Source organism: Accipiter gentilis, chromosome 33 (genome assembly GCF_929443795.1).
Source record: "Accipiter gentilis chromosome 33, bAccGen1.1, whole genome shotgun sequence".
Taxonomy (NCBI): Eukaryota; Metazoa; Chordata; class Aves; order Accipitriformes; family Accipitridae; genus Astur; species Astur gentilis.
This window is the reverse complement of record NC_064912.1, coordinates 8,313,605-8,332,186: the sequence shown is the minus strand read 5'-3', so window position 1 is coordinate 8,332,186 and position 18,582 is coordinate 8,313,605. Positions and strand designations below refer to the sequence as shown.

The window sequence follows — 18,582 nt, the reverse complement described above, 5'->3', positions numbered from 1 at the left end:
CCCACAAAAACAAAAACAAAAGAAACAACAAAAACCAACCAAACAAAAGAAACCCCGCCCCATGCCCAAAAAAGTCCCACAAACCAAAACCCAACACTCAAAACTCACATGTCTATATGAACATAAGCTCGGAAGAACACTTTTTATATATATATATATATATATATATTAGAAGTTTTCCTTGAACTAGACTGTCCACCTTTGAAAGGACATTTTTCAAGCTCCACCTATTTTTATTTTTTTTAATTTTTTTTTTTTTTTTAAGAAAAGTTAAACACTTTGCAGTACAGTGGTTAAAAGGAACAGATGTCATAGTGCATGGAACTTTTAAATAAGTCTCAAAAATGTGCTTAGGAGTCACTTAAAACTCGCCTGTGTAGTAGTTTGGACTACTAGAACAAGATTTAAACACACAAAGGACTGGTTACATTTTAAAAAAAAGTAATTTATGCATCTTCGAGATCACTATGACTCCACGAACTACACCACCGTTCACCTCCCTCTTAAAGACAACTGTCACGCTCTCACAAAATACAATGCATAGGTTTGACTCCACTCACTAGGAAAATTTTTAAGAAGTAGTTATTATAATACTTTGATAGTATGTGTTTTAATTAAAGCCCATGAAAGGTATTCATTTAAGTAGAAGCGAAGGCTACACACAGAAGCTGTATTCCAGCAAATACTATTTTAATACCTTCATATTTCACATCAGCATGACCAAATACTATATAAATTTAAGAATTTAAAGAAAGTAAGTGTTCTAAGAGACTGCATAGTACTGCAAGTACTTGTACAGTGAAACTACATTCACCCATGAGACTATAAAAACATCTTGCATGAACAGGTGTCCACTTGGTATGCTTGCAGTACTGAAAGACTTCAGAATCATGAACACCCCTTCTAGAGTAGCAAACGTAAGCCAGTTCCAAGTCTGACACTGCAGGCCCTTCAGCTGTTTCACTGCTTTCATTAGAAGCTTCATGGCAGATTACAACTCTGCTTCAATTCATACTAGACTAAAACAAATTCAAAATAATTTTTCTATCAAGTCAGATTAATGTTGCTATTTAACTTAACAATTGATTTTTAATCCAGATAAGAGCTTAATTTAAAAATACTTTTGTTTAATGGTGTAATACATTGGGATAATTCATGTCTGTTACTGCCATATTTATTTTTGCTTTTGGCAAATCACTTAACCTCACATTGCGCCACACTGTCTCTCTGTCTAGCTACAACTAAAAAAGCATGGGTACTCCTATAATTTTGGAAGGAATAATCTGCAGTTTGTTTTGAGATACCGTGGCAATAAGACCTAAAACAAAATATAGATTAAGTAATACCCAAATACCAGAAGTTTGTAAATCCAGGTATGAAAACATTCAGCTCTGAAATCTGGAGAAGTGAGAGAAATGGGAATTTCAAAACTGAATAGTATTTTGAGATGTGTAAGTGTGACCCCTGGTGGTAGTGATCTCTGCTTGCGTTTCACACCAACACTGAAGGGGAGTTGATAAGAAAAATTATATGGCTGAGTCTTTAAAAGCCTATAGTAACAATGTCCAAACTGTGCTGTTTCTTACCCCTGTCATAGCAACTCCAGAAGAATCTCAGTAACTTTCTACATTCTCACATTCTAGATTTCCCAATCGGGAATATTAAATCCTATCCAGCATTATACTGACATCATGCTGCAGTACAGATCAAAGTCAGAAGGAACTGAGTGAATTTTATATAGGTCCAGAGATACATAGATGTCTATTATACATAACATTTAATAAGCTACTTCCAATAACATATTGTAAGTATTGCAAACAAATATTTCTGGAAAATCATGCAAAAAAAAATTTTAGTAAGAGTGTAATTTTTGGTTTACATTAAATGTTTTAAGAAATGGAAAGAAGTTACCTCTTTTTGGGGGGGGAAGCCCCAGAAAAATAATTTCAAATTATTTGCAAGCCCAAAAGATCTTTTTCAAATAAGAAACTAGAAACCAATTTGCAATAAAAATCTTGGAAACAACATCCAACACAAGGCTGTATGAAAGATCATTTTGGGTCTGATTTAGGGATGCAAAGCATAACCATTGTTTCCTGCTGCAAGAGTTAGGTATCAGGAGATCACTGTAAATTAATTAGTATCTCCACGTCCTTACATTATAGATTAATACTTAGTAGGGAAACAACAGGACTACTAGTCCCCAATTATTAGATAGCTTTTTTTGTTGTTCCTTCTGACTTGGATGCTGTTCACAATCCTGAAAATCAAATTGGCTCTTTTCAAGCTTGCTTGCTTGCCTAAACTCATGTAAGTTAGCACCTGGCTTTAAGCAGGCTGCAAGATGAATCTTATTCCTAAAACCTTGATATGCCTTTTCACACCAATCCCCATTCCCTTTACCCACCTATATAAACTCTTACCTCCTCCCAGCAGAGGCTGTAAATAAAAGGATCAAAGGTCTACGATATTCAACAAGCACCACATAAAAAAATTTCTAAAGAACAGTTCGTAAGGGCAGACATTTTCAACACATCATTACAAAGAAAGTCCACAGGACATAATTCAAAAATTACAAAAAGCAATTCATCATTACCTATACTAGAAGCAAATCTTCATCTGTTAATATGTAAAAAATAACAAACAAAACCAGGTGTACTTGCTAATGGCCAAGGGGGGGAGGGAGGAATAGAAGGAAGGAAGGAAGGAAGGAAGGATAGACTATATCACTCACCAAAGGCACTGAAAAGCTGGTAAAGGTCACTAGTTTTCCACTCTTTGGGAAAAGTAACATGAAGAACATGATCTCGTTTTGGCTGCACTGCAAAACAAAAAAGTGTTTGTTAAATAAGATTCACACTAGTATTTTTAGAATATCGTAAGAAACTTATCCAATATGGTCATGTAGGGTTTCTTTTCTTTCTTTCTTTTTAAATAAGAAAATAGGCCAAGATCTGTGAATCTACATCAGGCACCAGTGAAAATATGCCTGCAATTATGCATGAAACAAACATAGTAAATCCTACTAGCTCATCTGTGTAAGACATTGAAACAGCATCACATGCAGTGGGAAATGCCCACAAACCCAGTCCTTCGCATCCTTTGCACCAAGTTCAGGGACAGAAGGAAAAAACAACAGCCTCTTCGTGCTCCAGGTCTAGCTTTAAAAAATTCTTAGCAATAATTCAATGTTCCTATTTTTCTGTCAATAAAAAACTTACTGTAAACAATGTTCAATTCAGTTTTCATGTAACATTAGGTACAAGCTAGAATATACACACTCACAGACTTTTTTTTAAAATTAAAAACTGCACCAAGAAAAAAATAGCATATAAAGGCCAACATCTAAAGAAGAAGTACAGAAGAAGTCTTTGATGTACACTGAAAGTTATCTGGAGCTCTGTGAATCTGAGAGAGAGAATCCAAGTCAAACTGCTGGATGAGGTAAGAGTACAGCAGAAATTATCACTATATACCACTATATAAATATTATCACTATAGTCTCACTATATATCACTATAGATATATCACTATATATATTTTTTACATACTTCCCGCTACACATCTGGGTTTGGTCATCAACAGAGGCAGGCTACTGAACAAGATGGACCTTTGACCTCAACCAGTAAAGATCATTTGTACATAAGAAATCACCACAACGTACAAACAACTGAAGTTCCTTTCACTAGATACTTGAGCTTTTAGAACCTGTGAATTCCTATCATATTTTAAAAAGAAACAAGTGGAATACTGTATTTTAAGGTACAAAGATATTGAAATATTTTCTATTTTCATATGAAACTATTTACAAATCATTAATTGAGCCTCTCCACAGGTATCTGCAGACATTTATGGGTTTATGTATGACACTGCTAGATGCTCCCTTGCCATTTGACATTTGATGTTAGACTGAGGCTGAACCATTAGAGTGGAGTGTTCCACTTCATAATTTACTGCTATGGTTTGTTAAAGCTAACTCAAGGGTTAACCACACACAGCTTTATATGATCAGATTTTAACTTGACCACATTGGAAACACTACAGGACAAATAAACTGACAAACACAAGACTTATGACAGTCATCTAGTTAGCCACGCCTCACTTTTTTTTATTTTAAATACAGTCTCCAAGTACATCTACCACAGAACTGTGACCTTATTCTTTGTATGGCTTCAATTCTCTGCAAAAATGCCCCTACAGACAACAACCAACCAGATAGCTTCCTCAACACACAGTAGCATTTAAATCTCAGAATAGAAATAAGTTTCTAAAGCAGCCAGTCAAACACGCCACCCTAGATGTACTTTCCGTTTTGAAGCTTAGAAAGTCTCCTGGTTCAGATTATGCTATAACATCTGCAACAGTCTGTTCTACAGGAGTGCCTTTCAGATAAGAGAGACAGACTTTCAGAGGCAGATTCTTTTCTGGCAGCTCTTCTTGGCAAAGTATCAAAACAATCCTGTAAGTTGGCTAGCAAGTGGAAGTAGCATCTTTACAGCTTAGTAGCTTTGGCATTCTCTCAATGACCCAAAGTATTTATCCATTCTTCCACTCAATATCAAACAGTTGGGGAAAGAAGTATGCAACATAATTAGACAACCATTCCAATAGATCCGCAGAGCCAGAGCTCAGTGATCTGATCACCTGCTGCATTTAAAAACTAAATATATGCCCTTACAGCATATATTTTCCTCTCCAGTAGTTAGTTCCATCTTTCTAGAACTGCATTCTGTTACCATTAAACTAGCATCTAATAAGGGTCATCCTCCAGTCTGAGCTTTCCGATCCATGGAGTAGAAAACATCTTCACATCAATATTGCTTCCAGATGGGTATCATTTTTACAACATTTGTGTATCTGACTTCACAGTATAAAACTAAGCTTTCATCTAGTTGAGGACTAGACTGACCTCAGGGCTTCACAGTTTTGTTAAGTCAAGACATCACTGGTAACACTCATACGACATTTTCTCCCTCATAGTGTAACATCCCATAACATTAAGGACCTTTATATTAGTAAAATCTGTTTTCATTTAAATGAAATTAAATTAGCAACTTATTAGAGCCCCAGGTCTGTAACCTGAAATAATGTGAAATGTAAAAATATTTCAAGTAATATTTTTCCATTTATGTTATCATAATCTCATGTTGCAAAAGAATTCTAATGTTGTGACTTAAGTTCAGTAAAGGTACTGCTGCACACAAATTGTGAAACGGCCAGAAGATTTTCAGAACCATTTGCTCTTCACTAGTTTGCATCCTCTTTTTACTGCTGGGGTGAGGGGAGAGGGGGAAAGTGTTAAGATCCCACTTTTTATGGTGTATGGTACCTAAGAATAATGACCCTAAATAACCATAAAGGTGTTAGCTTCAAATTCTGTTACATTTAATTACAATAGTTCAATCTGTTCTAGTCAATCCCCTTTATAATGCAGATTCTCTGGTCAAAGTTGAAGAACTTATGGTTTTACTATTTCATTCAAAACAAAAAAAAAAAAAAAAAGGTGACGTTCAGATCATTTGATAAGTGGCTAGTAACCTAAACACGGCTGATATCCCATGCTTTCGATATATGATAATTAATCTGTACACTTCCTCCTCCAGGAAATTTGTCAGAATGGTAGTAAGTTTACAATGAAATAAGCTACTTACAGTCTGGTCCTTCCAAATTGAGATATGGTATGTCCATTACTCTCATAAGAAACAGCCTGAAGCAAAACGGAAAAGCACCATTAGCAAATTTCTGCCTAAAGACCTTTTAATAAGCTTTCCTTTTTACAGTTTTTTAGATGTTGCTTCTGAAGAGGCAGAATTAATCACCCCAACCATATCTTAAGCTATATTAGAACAAACAGGCCCTCTAGTTAAGTCCAATCCATTATCTACCAATCCAGATTCAAAAAGTTACTTGGCATCATGCTAGTAATTTTACTTATTCAACAAAATAAGAATAAAGAAGTCCCAAATTGATACTGCTGAAAACAATTAAAACAAGTGGGGAAATGAACATTTAGAAAGTAGCAGCTCTGCACAGTTAAGAACCAGTTACACAGTGGATAGTACAAAAGCTGTCATTTTAAATACACATATACTTTCCCATTTTCTGCGCACTGCATCATTCTTTAGACAGAATGGATCTTAAAACCCTAAAACTGCAAAAGCCATCACAGCATTTTAGCAGAGATAACAGGGATGAATCTTTTGCCCTTTAGCATTTAACTGAAGAGTTTCTCAAAACATTCAAGAAATGCTTTCAATAAAAGCTCATATTCAGCTCTGAAGACTATTTTCCTCCAAAATAAGGTTAAGTACCCTAAAATCCTATCATAGGTATAGATGCCACGTTACTGTTACAAAACATCTGCCGTATACAGTATTCACTGGAGGGCTAAAATTAATAACTTTTCTATCGTAACTTCAAAAAGCTTCTAAAATGCTTATCAGATTACAGTTACACTATTCAACTAAGTAATAACTGATATAAAAAGCTAATAAGAACATTTTAAGTGTGCAGGCAGATCTGTAATTCCCTAGAGATTATTTGTATCATACCACGCTCACTATTGGTTTTTAAGAGTTTGAATACTTGTACCACTGGAAAGTCTACTGGAATGCAGTTGATAACTTGTCTTTACTATAAATACTCAGAGGAAAAAAAAAACCCACTGGGGAGAAAATGGGCTATATGACAGAGGGTCTTCAGAGAACTGGCACCAGTTATGATACACTGTCCCATCTAATTTCTCTTGCTGAGTCTCAGGGAAGATATGGTATAATATGCACTGTGTCCCCCTGAGCACTGCAGAACCTAAAGGGAATTTTATCAATAAAAATTAGAAACATCAGTATGAATTAACTTCAGAAACTTTTACCAATTCCAGCATAGCACTACTGAGTAATGAAGATATTTTACAAAGGAGCCAGAGTTTCTTCTTATGTTTAGCCTTAGGTGCCATACTTCTAACAGCCTTGGCTTCATTACAGCTACCCATACAAACAGGACAGGAGTGACATCTTGAGAATAAAGCTAGCTTCAGAACACAGCTTCCAGAAGGAAACAGAGAAAAACATCCTTACTCTAACATATCCTAGAGATTCGGGGTTATACTGAGAAGACATGCAGTTCTATTGCTCAAAAAAGAAACAAAAAAAACCCTCCATCCACCCAGAAAACAACAGACAGGAGACACAGTGATCAGCCCAGAAGGGTATCATTTATAAGATTAAAGGGAGGGGGAATACAAAGAGGGAGTGTGGGACACATCTTCCAATGAGGAATAGAAGGGAGGTGACTATATTCCATCTCTGGTGGAAGACAGCAAGTGGGATCATACCACTATCACAGAGCACCTAGCTGGGCAGAAAAGAACTTGCAAGTCTGGGATCTGTGCTATGCTAGTAAGCTGGACTTCACTTCAGACTGTCAAAACATGCTCAGTTCCACTTATTACCTATGATTTGTGCTCATGTCTTCATCTGAAATAAAGTCAATGTCACTCTTAGCAAGAGCCACAGCCTTCTTTGGGCTCCAGTGCAGGGGATAAGCATAGCCTAAATACACAGTATTTCAGCTAGTCAGTAAAAGCAGTTTAGGCTTCACTAGATGAAGGTTGTCCATCATCCATGCAGCATAGCAAAAGTTATAAAAACCAAACAAAAAAAATAAAAAAATCAAACAAAAATACCCCCACAGATTTGGTTTAAGTTGAGCTACCTGAAGAAAAAGCTTTCATAGAAGTCTTGGAACCAGCTACTTTTTAAAGTACTCAAATAACTAGTTTAGTTTCCTAGGTAGCAAAAAAATAAAGATGAAGTTTACTAAAAATACAACAAAAATTTCTGGGGAGGATACTAGTTAAACTGCCTTCCCCCAGGTTTTATCACATTGAAGAAAGCAATGCAGTGGCCAACAGCAAGAACAGACTTGTACCAAAAAAAACCCCAAACATATACCTGAGATTAATTAAGATCCATTTTTTATCCTCCGAGACAAATCCTACAATTACTTGTTTGGTCAAAGAACTATGTCTCTAAACAGTACACACAAACACACACGCTCTCCTAAAGAGGCAGTATAAATACCAATTTTATTATTAAGTGCACTTAAAGTACATTACAGCGGTAACTGCATCTTGTAGCACAAATTTATATCACATGGATTACGAACACCGAGTTACAGCATAATCCATAATTAAGTATCCAGAATTATGGTTGTAAGATTCCTCATCTATCTACAGAAAATTTAAACTAATAAGGTTGTTCAGTATGACAACATGAACCCTACTTCATATTAAATTAGCTAGATTTGTGAAGTTGTAGCTATGACATTGCTTTTCACTACATTAATTCACAACCATTTAAAAGCTATACTGACCAAGCTAAAAAATGTTATTTCCTACACTGTTTAGAGGCTACAGCCACATCACACGGTCAGAGGACAGAGGTCTATTTCTCAGTATACAACAATATCCTAGGAACTTTGAGGTATTTTGAGACAGCCACTTGGAAGACAATTGCTTCTGTGGCAAGTCAAGTAAAATAAGGAGAGCAAGGCTATGATCATGCCACTTCACAGCAATGCATAAGTAGTCTCAAGCAGTCAACATTCTTCCTCTGCACTGAGCTAGGATGAAAGTTTTCACAGCTGTGTGATGAACTGTGTAGAGAAGCTGATGCAGCTGAAAAAAGAAAAGGCATCTTTTTAAACCCAGATCAGTTTACCAACCCAGCTCAGTAACTAGTACAGCCACATGTGGCTGAAAGCACAAGAACAATTGTTTACTCTTACACTGTGACTGAAAAGCTATCAGTCAAACTGCAGAAAAGCACATCGACATTCCTTTGCGCTAATTTTGCAAAGAAAATTAAATTAATATAGAAAAGCAGAGGGAGAAATTGACTGATTTGTAATATGTGCCAGAAAACCTAGCTCCCTGATGAGACATTTTCCACAAATATAGCACAAAACCAAGCTATTTGCACAGATTTTAGTTTCTGATATCCCTTTGTATGAAAAGAAAAATTCTAAAATAATTTATATTTCTGCAGACCATCATGCTATTCAGCTCAGTAAAACATGGTGTTTTCATTTCTCTACGCCTCTTTCACCCCCTGCCTCCAGCTACATCAAAAGAAAAAAACCCAACATTCAAACAACCCAAAGAGATCTGAAATATAGTTGTCATTAAAAGTTTGGGAGGGGCTTGCGGATGGGGGCAGGAAGATATGGAAGAAGACATGTTGCTCTAAACAAAACAGGTCAAAAAATTTCAAATCAACTCCTAAGTATGTAACACAATATAGCATTCAAATTATACACATAAGAGTTTAGATATTACAACGTAAAAAGTCCCATAATCTCAACTCATAAGTGTTCACCAGGGATTACTCATAGCAGATTGTTCACATGAACATGATTTTTCAAACATGTTGTATAAACAATGAAGCATAAAGATTACAGAAACGCATCTCTGGAATTCTTGGCTTCTTGAGTTGTTTATCATACAACTTAACTGCATTATGCCTAAGAGCCAGACAACCCTAAGGCAAAATCTGTTTTTAATCAGTTCAGCTCTTACAAGAAGTTGAAACTAAAGATTTTACCTATGTTCATCATTAACCTGTAAGAACATTAACCTATATGCTTGCCACCACTCTTGAACGGCAAGCCAGGAAGTTCCCGAACTTTGCTGACATAACAAAAGAGGTCAAAATAGCTACTGAAAAAAAGTATTACTTTCCTTTGAAGGTTAAGTTTGTAAAAATCAAAGCTTGATTTTTCAGCTTTAAATTTACTCCTGCTATTCACATTAGTGACAAGTCTATTCAAACAGAAAACATTTCCAAAATCCTGTCAGTCACACCAATCATGTAAAAGTTTAATCTCTAAACTGTATTTAAATATTAACACCTAGTGTTCAGAGATCTTGAAATTAAGACTTTATAAGCAACCCAGAGAATCATAAAGTGGTCTGCTTTAAAGTACATTTTCAAGACTATCTTGATAGTAGTTCAAACTGAGAACATTATTTCTAAATAAATAGATATATAATATCTATTATATATATCTATTATAATAAACAAACTACTCTGTTCAACTTCTTTCAGGAAAAAACTTTTGTGACAGATAATATAACTTTCATTTGTTTAGCTTACTGTTTGCATGTTGTAGTTTGTGTTTTGCTTGAAGAACATGACTACAGCACAAAGGAAAAGGTTTCCTTGTTCTGACTGCTGCCCACAGGATCAGGTAGAACTTCTGGAGGAAGGAGGAAGATAGTTTTTTTTCTTCCCAGGAGGAAGAGAGGATGCTCAGCTAGGGAAAGCTTCTAGACCACAAACTAGAGAAAACTAGGTGTAGCAGGAAGCTAGCTGGCAGCCCAGAGCAAACCTGCAAAAAAGCCCCGGAAGCAACATACTTACTAGGGACCTTAGGATAACTATGTAAATTGCACAAGCCCTGGATGCTACTTACAGGTGCTAAACAGACCAAGTGCTAAAATAGAGATCTGGTCTGAAAAGACATACTGAACAGAGCAAAAGACTTGTGCATTTAAATATCTAACAGTTCTGACTTCTAACATGTACTTAAATCTTTTTTCTTCTTAAAAAAAAAATCATTAAATAAATGGAGTTATCTTATTCTGGTTTGTTATTTTGCATTACAGTAAAAAAAAAAAAAGCTTTAAAAATACAAGCCTTGGCCTGCTCACTGTAAGGAAAAGGTGAGACAACCTAATCTCCAAGCTCTGACTGAGGTGATGTGGCAGATGTTAGTTAGACTATGGCAAAGCTTCATGTGAAAGAAAGACATGGCAAGTCTTCCAAGTTTCCATCATTTAAAAATAATATATAGCTTTTCTGAAACAAGAAGCCACAAGTCCAAATAATGATAGAATGGATGAACTTTCTTTTTTTCTTGTAAACAGTAATTTTCAGTTCTTGCTTAACATTAATTAAAAAAAAAAGCGCGCTGCTGTTCTCCCTACAATTTTCTGTTAACTTTCCCTTTTGTTACACTTAGGCAATGTTAACTCTGAAGCCAGAACAGACACGGGCAGGCTTCCTCTCAAAACTTTGAAACGTCACTGTTAGAGGAAAGTCACATTTGAAGTACACATTTTAATTAACTTGGAAAGCTTAAATTTAACATGTTCTTGTTGCAGTTTTAGAAGTTTCAGTTTGTACTTGTTGCAGATATGCATCTCCAGAAAGAAAAAATAACCCCCTCAACTGGCATCTACTAGTTGGCATGCGTGCATGCTGGTGTTACTGAAAATGACCCTGTGATAAATCCTATGTTAAAATGAAATTATGCTGATCAATTCTATCATCACCTTCAAATTCAAATCAAGCGATCACTGCGGGTCCAGGTTCAATCTAAGGAATGTACATACAATTTATAACATCTGCTAGAACATATGGAGTTACTGCCTCACATGTCTCTCTCAAGAGAATCACCTAACTGCTGTCACTATAGTAATTTGGTTTCCAGACCAATGAAAGCTGAAAGCCATTGATCCCAATTATTCCCTCATTTATGTGGGCCACCTGAAGCTAAAATAATTAATTTTGCCAACTCCTATATGATAGGGTTTGAAAGGATGGAATTTCTCCTGAATTTAAACAAACAGACAGACCAAAGCACTAGCAGCTTTTTAACTTCAACTCCTTTCCCTTTATGTGACAGGTTATACTATCTTTAGAAGCTTCATAAGGTAAAATCTACAGATTAAGTATGCAAAGAATCAAATCCGTGCATAAAGACTTCCAGATTTCTCAAGTCTTACTTCAATTTGTTCAAGTAATATGCATGAAGATCCAATTCAAAAGCAAAATACTGATCATAGCATCATCCCATAAACTACTAACCATATGTTTATTATACCTTCTTAAAAATGGGTTACCTGATAATGTTAATACAATAGATTTGTGTTATTTGGATTGATATTACAGTAGGGATATTTCAGTTTTTCCAGACAGTTAAAACTAAGTACACTAAACAATCACTAGTTTCTGACAGTGTCCTACAACATAAAGAACACCTGACCAGTTTTAATTCAGTTCTACTACTCCCAAAGCTTATTCCAGAAAGAACTTTCTAAATTATAAACACATTATCAACACTGGCATGGACAAGGCCATTAAGCAGTCCAGGTACTCTTCCAAGTATCCTTTTACAGGTTAGCAGAAAATAAATCATTCTCTCCAAAAGAAAAGGTATTTACTGTACAAATTCTGGCTTCAACATTACTAGCATGAACCAGAAAGCCAATCAAAACTGAAGTGTAAAGAAAAATGCAGTTAGCCATTGATTCTGAGGCTAAAGATATATATTGTAAGGCCAGTAATATTTCCATGTTTTAGCAGGTCTTTTAATACAAAAACTACTTACTTGTTAAAAAAAGGTTCAATGAGTTTTGATCTAGCAGACACATGGTTTTTCGGAGGACTGAGGAAGGAACCTGATGAAAGAAGAAGAAATTCAGTATGTAATAAGCAGCTACAGACAGTACTAAGGAGAAAGTTTAAAAAAAGACTACATAGATACCTAGGAAATTAGCCATGGAGATAAAGCACAGTCCAGTAATGTAAGCATCATATCCTGCTTCGTGAAGTTGTTCAGAAGCTGTATCATAACTTGGAAACCCTTCTGCGCTTTCTGAGGACAAAAAATAATTTGTAAACATGTTATCACAGAAGTTAAAGGCAGCCCTGTATGCTTACCCACACATTTATTTTGTCAGAGCATAATATCATTTAGGTAAGTTTACATGATTTTCATAATTTCTGAAAATTCAAAGTCCTGACATTTCAGAAGTTCTGAAAAAAACAGAGGGTTTTTTTTAATTTTTAAATAATAATAGGCTCCTAGGATAAGAACTCCTTCCTATTAAAAATCTATTAATCCACAGATCTACTTAGCCAAAATGGAGTACTAACGCAATGACAGCAGGATTCTCCACACAGCATATTTTTTTCCTGACTGTCTTGCATTTAAAAGAACAGACACTCAGGCTAATTGAGAACTCTACTATTAACCTGTTTGCTAACCATCTAATTGACCTATGGTCAGATTTTTCAAGGTATTTAAATGATGGAAGATGGAACTGAATGATGAAAGGATGTCTTTATTGACAATCATGCTTGGTGTTTATGTGAAGACCTTGAGAAGTATCCCTTGAATCACCCCTGAAAGCAGAAACCTTGATAAGCATTTCCCTGAAGCGTCTGAAAGTGCCCAAGTCTCAATAACAGAGAAACGTGTGCACACCACACTTTTTTCTTTATCATTTAAATTTTTCCCACTCCCAACATCAAAGTTATTTCACATCTGTAGCTACTTCTCAACCTCTAGAAAGCCAGCTCATTTTCCTCTAGAAGTTATACTGAGAATAGGACTGGAAGAACAAAGTTAACTGTTTAAAAAGCCAGAATCATGACCCTTACGTTAAGGTACAGACTGAAAAGTTCTGTCAATAAATCAAATCAATAAATTAAGTTCCGTTTAATTTACTGCATTCAACCTAGCAAAAGAAGCTAAAACAATGATGAAACATACCCAGGATTTAAAACAGTGATACAGAAATACTAGCATAACTTATACAATGGAAATATGTAAGCATATATCGTTGTATTTTGCAAAGTGAAACGTGAATCCAAATTTTATATATAAAACTAGAGTAGCAAAACATCAGGCCTTTTTTTCAGATGAGCCCTTGTAATATTTATTTAAAAAAATAAAGCTGTCTGAGATTCAGACAACGTTAAGCTATACTGGCCGAGCTGAAAAGGACATTTCCTAGTGCCTTTTTTTTTTTTTTTTTTAATAGATACATATCCAAAAGAAAACACAAATTAACAGTTAATGAAAGTATTCTAGTATTTTTAAACATGCTCTGCTTTGGATATTCTGAACTACAATCATCTTTGATTAAATATTAATACTTTGGAGTCAGTTAATTGTTATGGCCATACTTTGCTCAAGAAAAAAAATAAAACTGGTAAAATTATTATAGTACATTACATCAGCAAAATGTAGCACCTGACAGCTGCCAAATTATGTTGCATCCTGAGAAGAAGCTACAGAGGATATGCCATTAAAAGGTCTGCATGCAATTACCGTAGACTCCATATACATGGTACCAGTTAGGTCTAGGGACCAAAAGCTCCTGCTCATTGTCCAAGAAGACTGTAGAATATCCATCTTATTATCTCTACTGTTACTACAGCTTAAGTGCATCTGCTCTGCACAAGCAGCAATACAAAAAGTATCACTTATCTTGTTTTTGATTAAGCATTGAGACTTTCCCTTTCAACACACTCTACTGTTCAGTATTGCCCTCTCCTTTCTAAATCAGCAGCTTAAGCAAGATTCCAGAACCTTGAGATAAGCTTGCCCTTTGATTAAATATCCTTTTTCCTCAAAGCAAAGAAAGCTCTAAAGGAACTCTAGTAATTTGTAGAACACATACAACTAGTCACTACTGTGTAAGTTTTCTTGGTTTTGTTTGTCCAAGTGCCTATTAGAGTACTCTGGCTTTGATCTGAAGGACAATAATCACCAAATGAAACAGTTTTAAAACAATTTCAAGTTACTCATCAAAAATCAACCTAAAAAAACAAAATGCCATCATTAGAAGATGACGACACTGCTGTTCACTGAATAAATCCATTCTTCCATTATCTGAAATAAAGTGGAACAATTCCTACTGACTTCCACTAACAGTTATATTTAAAACTGCACTATATGCACTGAAGTCCCTATCATCAAAACACTAAGTATTAATAGGGGAATTTACATTTCAGACCAAGAACAAAAATAATCAAAACACTTTCTTTCATCTGAAAGAGGAGAACATTTCAGAAATATGACCGTTTCGATATAGCCTTACCAACTTTAGGAGGGCTGAATGGGACCTCTTTCAAACGCTTTTCCAGTTCTGCAAGGGATGTATTATTAATGATCTCCTGCAAGAAAAGACACTATTAGCCAGTGCCAAGCACATATTCCTTGGAAAACAAAATCAAATAGGATAAAATGAGTATTTACTGTTGCCACCTTGAATTCTCTAAGGATTTATACAAGGCCTGATTTCAAAATCACACACCAGAGAAGTCTGTCAAGACAAGTTTTAAACAGTTAACTGGCCTCACTTGGAACATAATGAGTCACATTTATTAATACTCTTCAGAATTCTTGATGATGAATTATGCCAAAGTAATATTTCTATTTGAATCTGGTTCCATGCATGGTACATGGCAGGGGAAAACAGCACAAACAGCAAGACAAAATATCCTACATAGCGATCATAATGGTTGAAGGCATTCAAGGTGATTATTGAAGTGTGCTTGCTGACTGGATATTCTTGAATAGTTTTATAAGTGTAAATACTGCTGATTTAAAGTAATACAAAGTGAAAGAAGCCTTACAATCAGAAAGCTGCTCCTACACTTCAGCTTAGCTAAGTTGCATTAGTGAATCTATTTACACATATGTAAGATGTCACAAAAAGGTATACAGATTATTAATTTCTTCAAACCAAACTTCTTGAGTGCACCCTCAGCAAGTTTACAGATGACACCAAGTTGGGTGGGAGTGTTGATCTGCTGGGTGGTAGGGAGGCTCTACAGAGGGATCTGGACAGGCTGGATTGATGGGCTGAGGGCAATCGCTTGAAGTTCAATAAGGCCAAGTGCCGGGTCCTGCACTTGGGTCACAACAACCCCACGCAGCGCTACAGGCCTGGGGAAGAGTGGCTGGAAAGCTGCCCGGCAGAAAAAGACCTGGGGGTGATGGCTGACAGCCTGTGTGCAGGCATACTGCACACACCCAGCAGTGTGCCTGGGTGGCCAAGGCAGCCAACGGCATCCTGGCCCGTATCAGAAATCGTGTGGCCAGCAGGAGCAGGGAAGTGATCGTCCCCCTGTACTCAGCATTGGTGAGGCTGCACCTCAAGTCCTGTGTTCAGTTTTGGGTCCCTCGCTACAGGAAAGACATCAAGGTGCTGGAGTGTGTCCAGAGAAGGGCAATGAAGCTGGTGAAGGGTCTGGAGAGCAAGTCCTGTGAGGAGCAGCTGAGGGAACTGGGGCTGTTTAGCCTGGAGAAAAGGAGGCTGAGGCGAGACCTTATCGCTCTGTACAACTGAAAGGAGGTTGTAGTGAGGTGGGTGTCAGTCTTTTCTCCCAAGTAACAAGTGATAGGACAAGAGGAAATGGCCTCAAGTTGCAGCAGAGGAGGTGTGGATTGGATATTAGGAAAAATTTCTTTACTGAAAGGGTTGTCAGGCATCAGAACAGGTTGCCCAGGAAAGTGGTGCAGTCACCATCCCTGCAAGTATTTAAAAGACTTGTAGATGTAGTGCTTAGAAATATGGTTTAGCAGTGGACTTGGCAGTGCTAGGTTAACAGTTGGACTAGATGATCTTAAAGGTCTTTTCCAACCTAAACAATTCTATGATTCTTCAAGCTCTTAATCAAATATACTTTGTCAATCAGTACAATGGAAAAAACATACAGAATCAATAGCATGAGAAAACAAAAAATCTTATACAATCTTTCTTAAAGTTGCCTGAAATTTTTGAGGACCAAATTTCCTTTGGTTCTAAATCAAGACAGCTGTTTACAGTTATCACTAAGTCTGCAGTCTGAAAAGTTATCAGGAACTCAGTACATGAACAAGCTCAATTGATGCATTATATTGGCATCCCAAAGCACCATTTGATAACAGTAGCCTAAAACCCAAACATCTACTGTAGAAACTACAAATATCAACATAACTGTACAAAACATAAAACTTGTGCGGGATCATTAGTTTCAGAATATAAAAGCCTCTGTTCTTACTATAGTAGTATGCAAGACAAACCTGAAAATATCTACTAATTTTAATGAGGTTTTCTGTTATGCAATGCTGTAAAGTCAGAGAGGTATGCAGAAAGATATACGCTGCTTCATCAGCATATTTTTTAATTAATTCACTCCAAAGGCATATAGGAAAGCTAGAGAGTATGATCCCTTATTGCAATAATTCTTTGGAAGAATAACACTCACATTGCAAGAAATTTTAAGAGAAACCTGTAATTTTTTTCTCCAGCTGACTACCTACTGATTAGCAGGCCACAATAAAGCTTAATGATGATGTTCAAATATCTTCTTCTAGACAAATCTAAGTCATCATTCACAATATTCTAAAGCTTTGACTATACAAGCAACTTCCAGGTCCTATTTGTTCACGAACAACGCTTTTTTTCCTCCTGAGGAGACATGCAGTCATGTGCTAATTCACAAGACAGAAAATCTGCTAATCACATTTTTAAGTAGAAAAAAACCTGTACATATTTTGGAATTTAAAGCTGCTAAGTTATCTTAAAACTGCAACAAACACAAAAGTCACTTGTATAAAAGTAAAAAGTTGTATTCTAAAAATTTGTAAGTTTAGATAAGGGATTAAGAAAAATCATTCTTTTATGAAAAAGGAGCATCACAGAAAACATTGTTAAGACATTTTTCTCTAAAAATCAATCATGTGTTTCAATACACACTTAATGCAAACTTGTCTCTTCAAATCATTCTATAATATTATATTAATTTACCTTAAAAGGTTGTGTACTTGCCATCAGTTTAGTATCCAATAGCCTAGAAACAAAGCAAGAGCTAAATAAGTTGAAATGCTAGAACATCCATTTTGCCAAATCCTCAAAAACATTTTGGTGTATTAGCTGGGAAACAGCAGTTTCACCCTACTAAAACATTACTCTCAGATCTTAGAGCAGCCAAAACACTCCTTGGCTTTGTTCAGCATGAAGAAAAAGGACAGCAACTAAGCAATAGCGAGAGATGCAAATAATAAGTAGCAAATAAATCTTGTTCCAAATGTAGTGCAGATTCAAAACACCAAACATAATACCAAAAGCAAGGGGTAGCAAAGCTGCATCTTTTGCCAAGAAGTAGAACAACAGCTTTACTCTTCTGAAAAAGAGATGCTACAGAATACTTTAAAAACTATATTTATCTAACTTGTTCCGATTTTTATTTCCAGTAACAGCTAGGTTACAAGGCTAGGACAAACAACATCAGCTTGCTAAAACAATACTAGAACAGTTGAAAGTTTGAACTAAGAACTTACCGGGGAAAGACACATGATGTTACTTCCTTGAACTCACTTAGGTCCTAATGTAACATTTAACCAGAAGATAAAATCCAAATAAGTTAACTGTTTATCAGTCTCAAGATGACAGATAGCAGTAGCTACAATTATCCAACCAGCTTCTATAACTGAGACACAGTGACTGAACTCTCACCTCATAAGAAATGTATCTGTCAATATTACCATAAATACAACCCACAATTACATAGAACTACAGAGTAATTATTTCTGATTTGTCTGTGATTTGTAATAGAAATGTTCTATCACCTCCAACACCCTCTCCTATTATACAACCCAGACTACCTCTAATTCAGCTGTGCTTACAGTTCTACTTAAATGTTCCCATCATTTAATATGCCAATAGAATATAAGCAGTCAGTCCAGGTGGACAGTTGACTGCCTACAGGTTTAGATATGCCAAGTGTCAAAAGTACAGGA

At 35.9% G+C, this 18,582-nt stretch overlaps 1 protein-coding gene across 3 annotated transcripts in view; it reads right to left on the bottom strand.

Annotated features, from left to right (window-relative positions):
- PARN (poly(A)-specific ribonuclease) overlaps window positions 1–18,582 on the bottom strand; it is a 61,572-nt gene that overhangs the window by 29,714 nt on the left and 13,276 nt on the right. For all 3 annotated transcript variants that reach the window (XM_049791043.1, XM_049791045.1, XM_049791046.1), the window contains 7 exons: window positions 18,124–18,167; window positions 17,591–17,633; window positions 14,894–14,969; window positions 12,550–12,660; window positions 12,394–12,463; window positions 5,652–5,707; window positions 2,735–2,821 (listed from right to left, as the gene is read on the bottom strand). In XM_049791043.1, coding sequence (XP_049647000.1) covers window positions 2,735–2,821; window positions 5,652–5,707; window positions 12,394–12,463; window positions 12,550–12,660; window positions 14,894–14,969; window positions 17,591–17,633; window positions 18,124–18,167 — 487 coding nt within the window. The remainder of the gene's footprint in view (window positions 1–2,734; window positions 2,822–5,651; window positions 5,708–12,393; window positions 12,464–12,549; window positions 12,661–14,893; window positions 14,970–17,590; window positions 17,634–18,123; window positions 18,168–18,582) is intronic.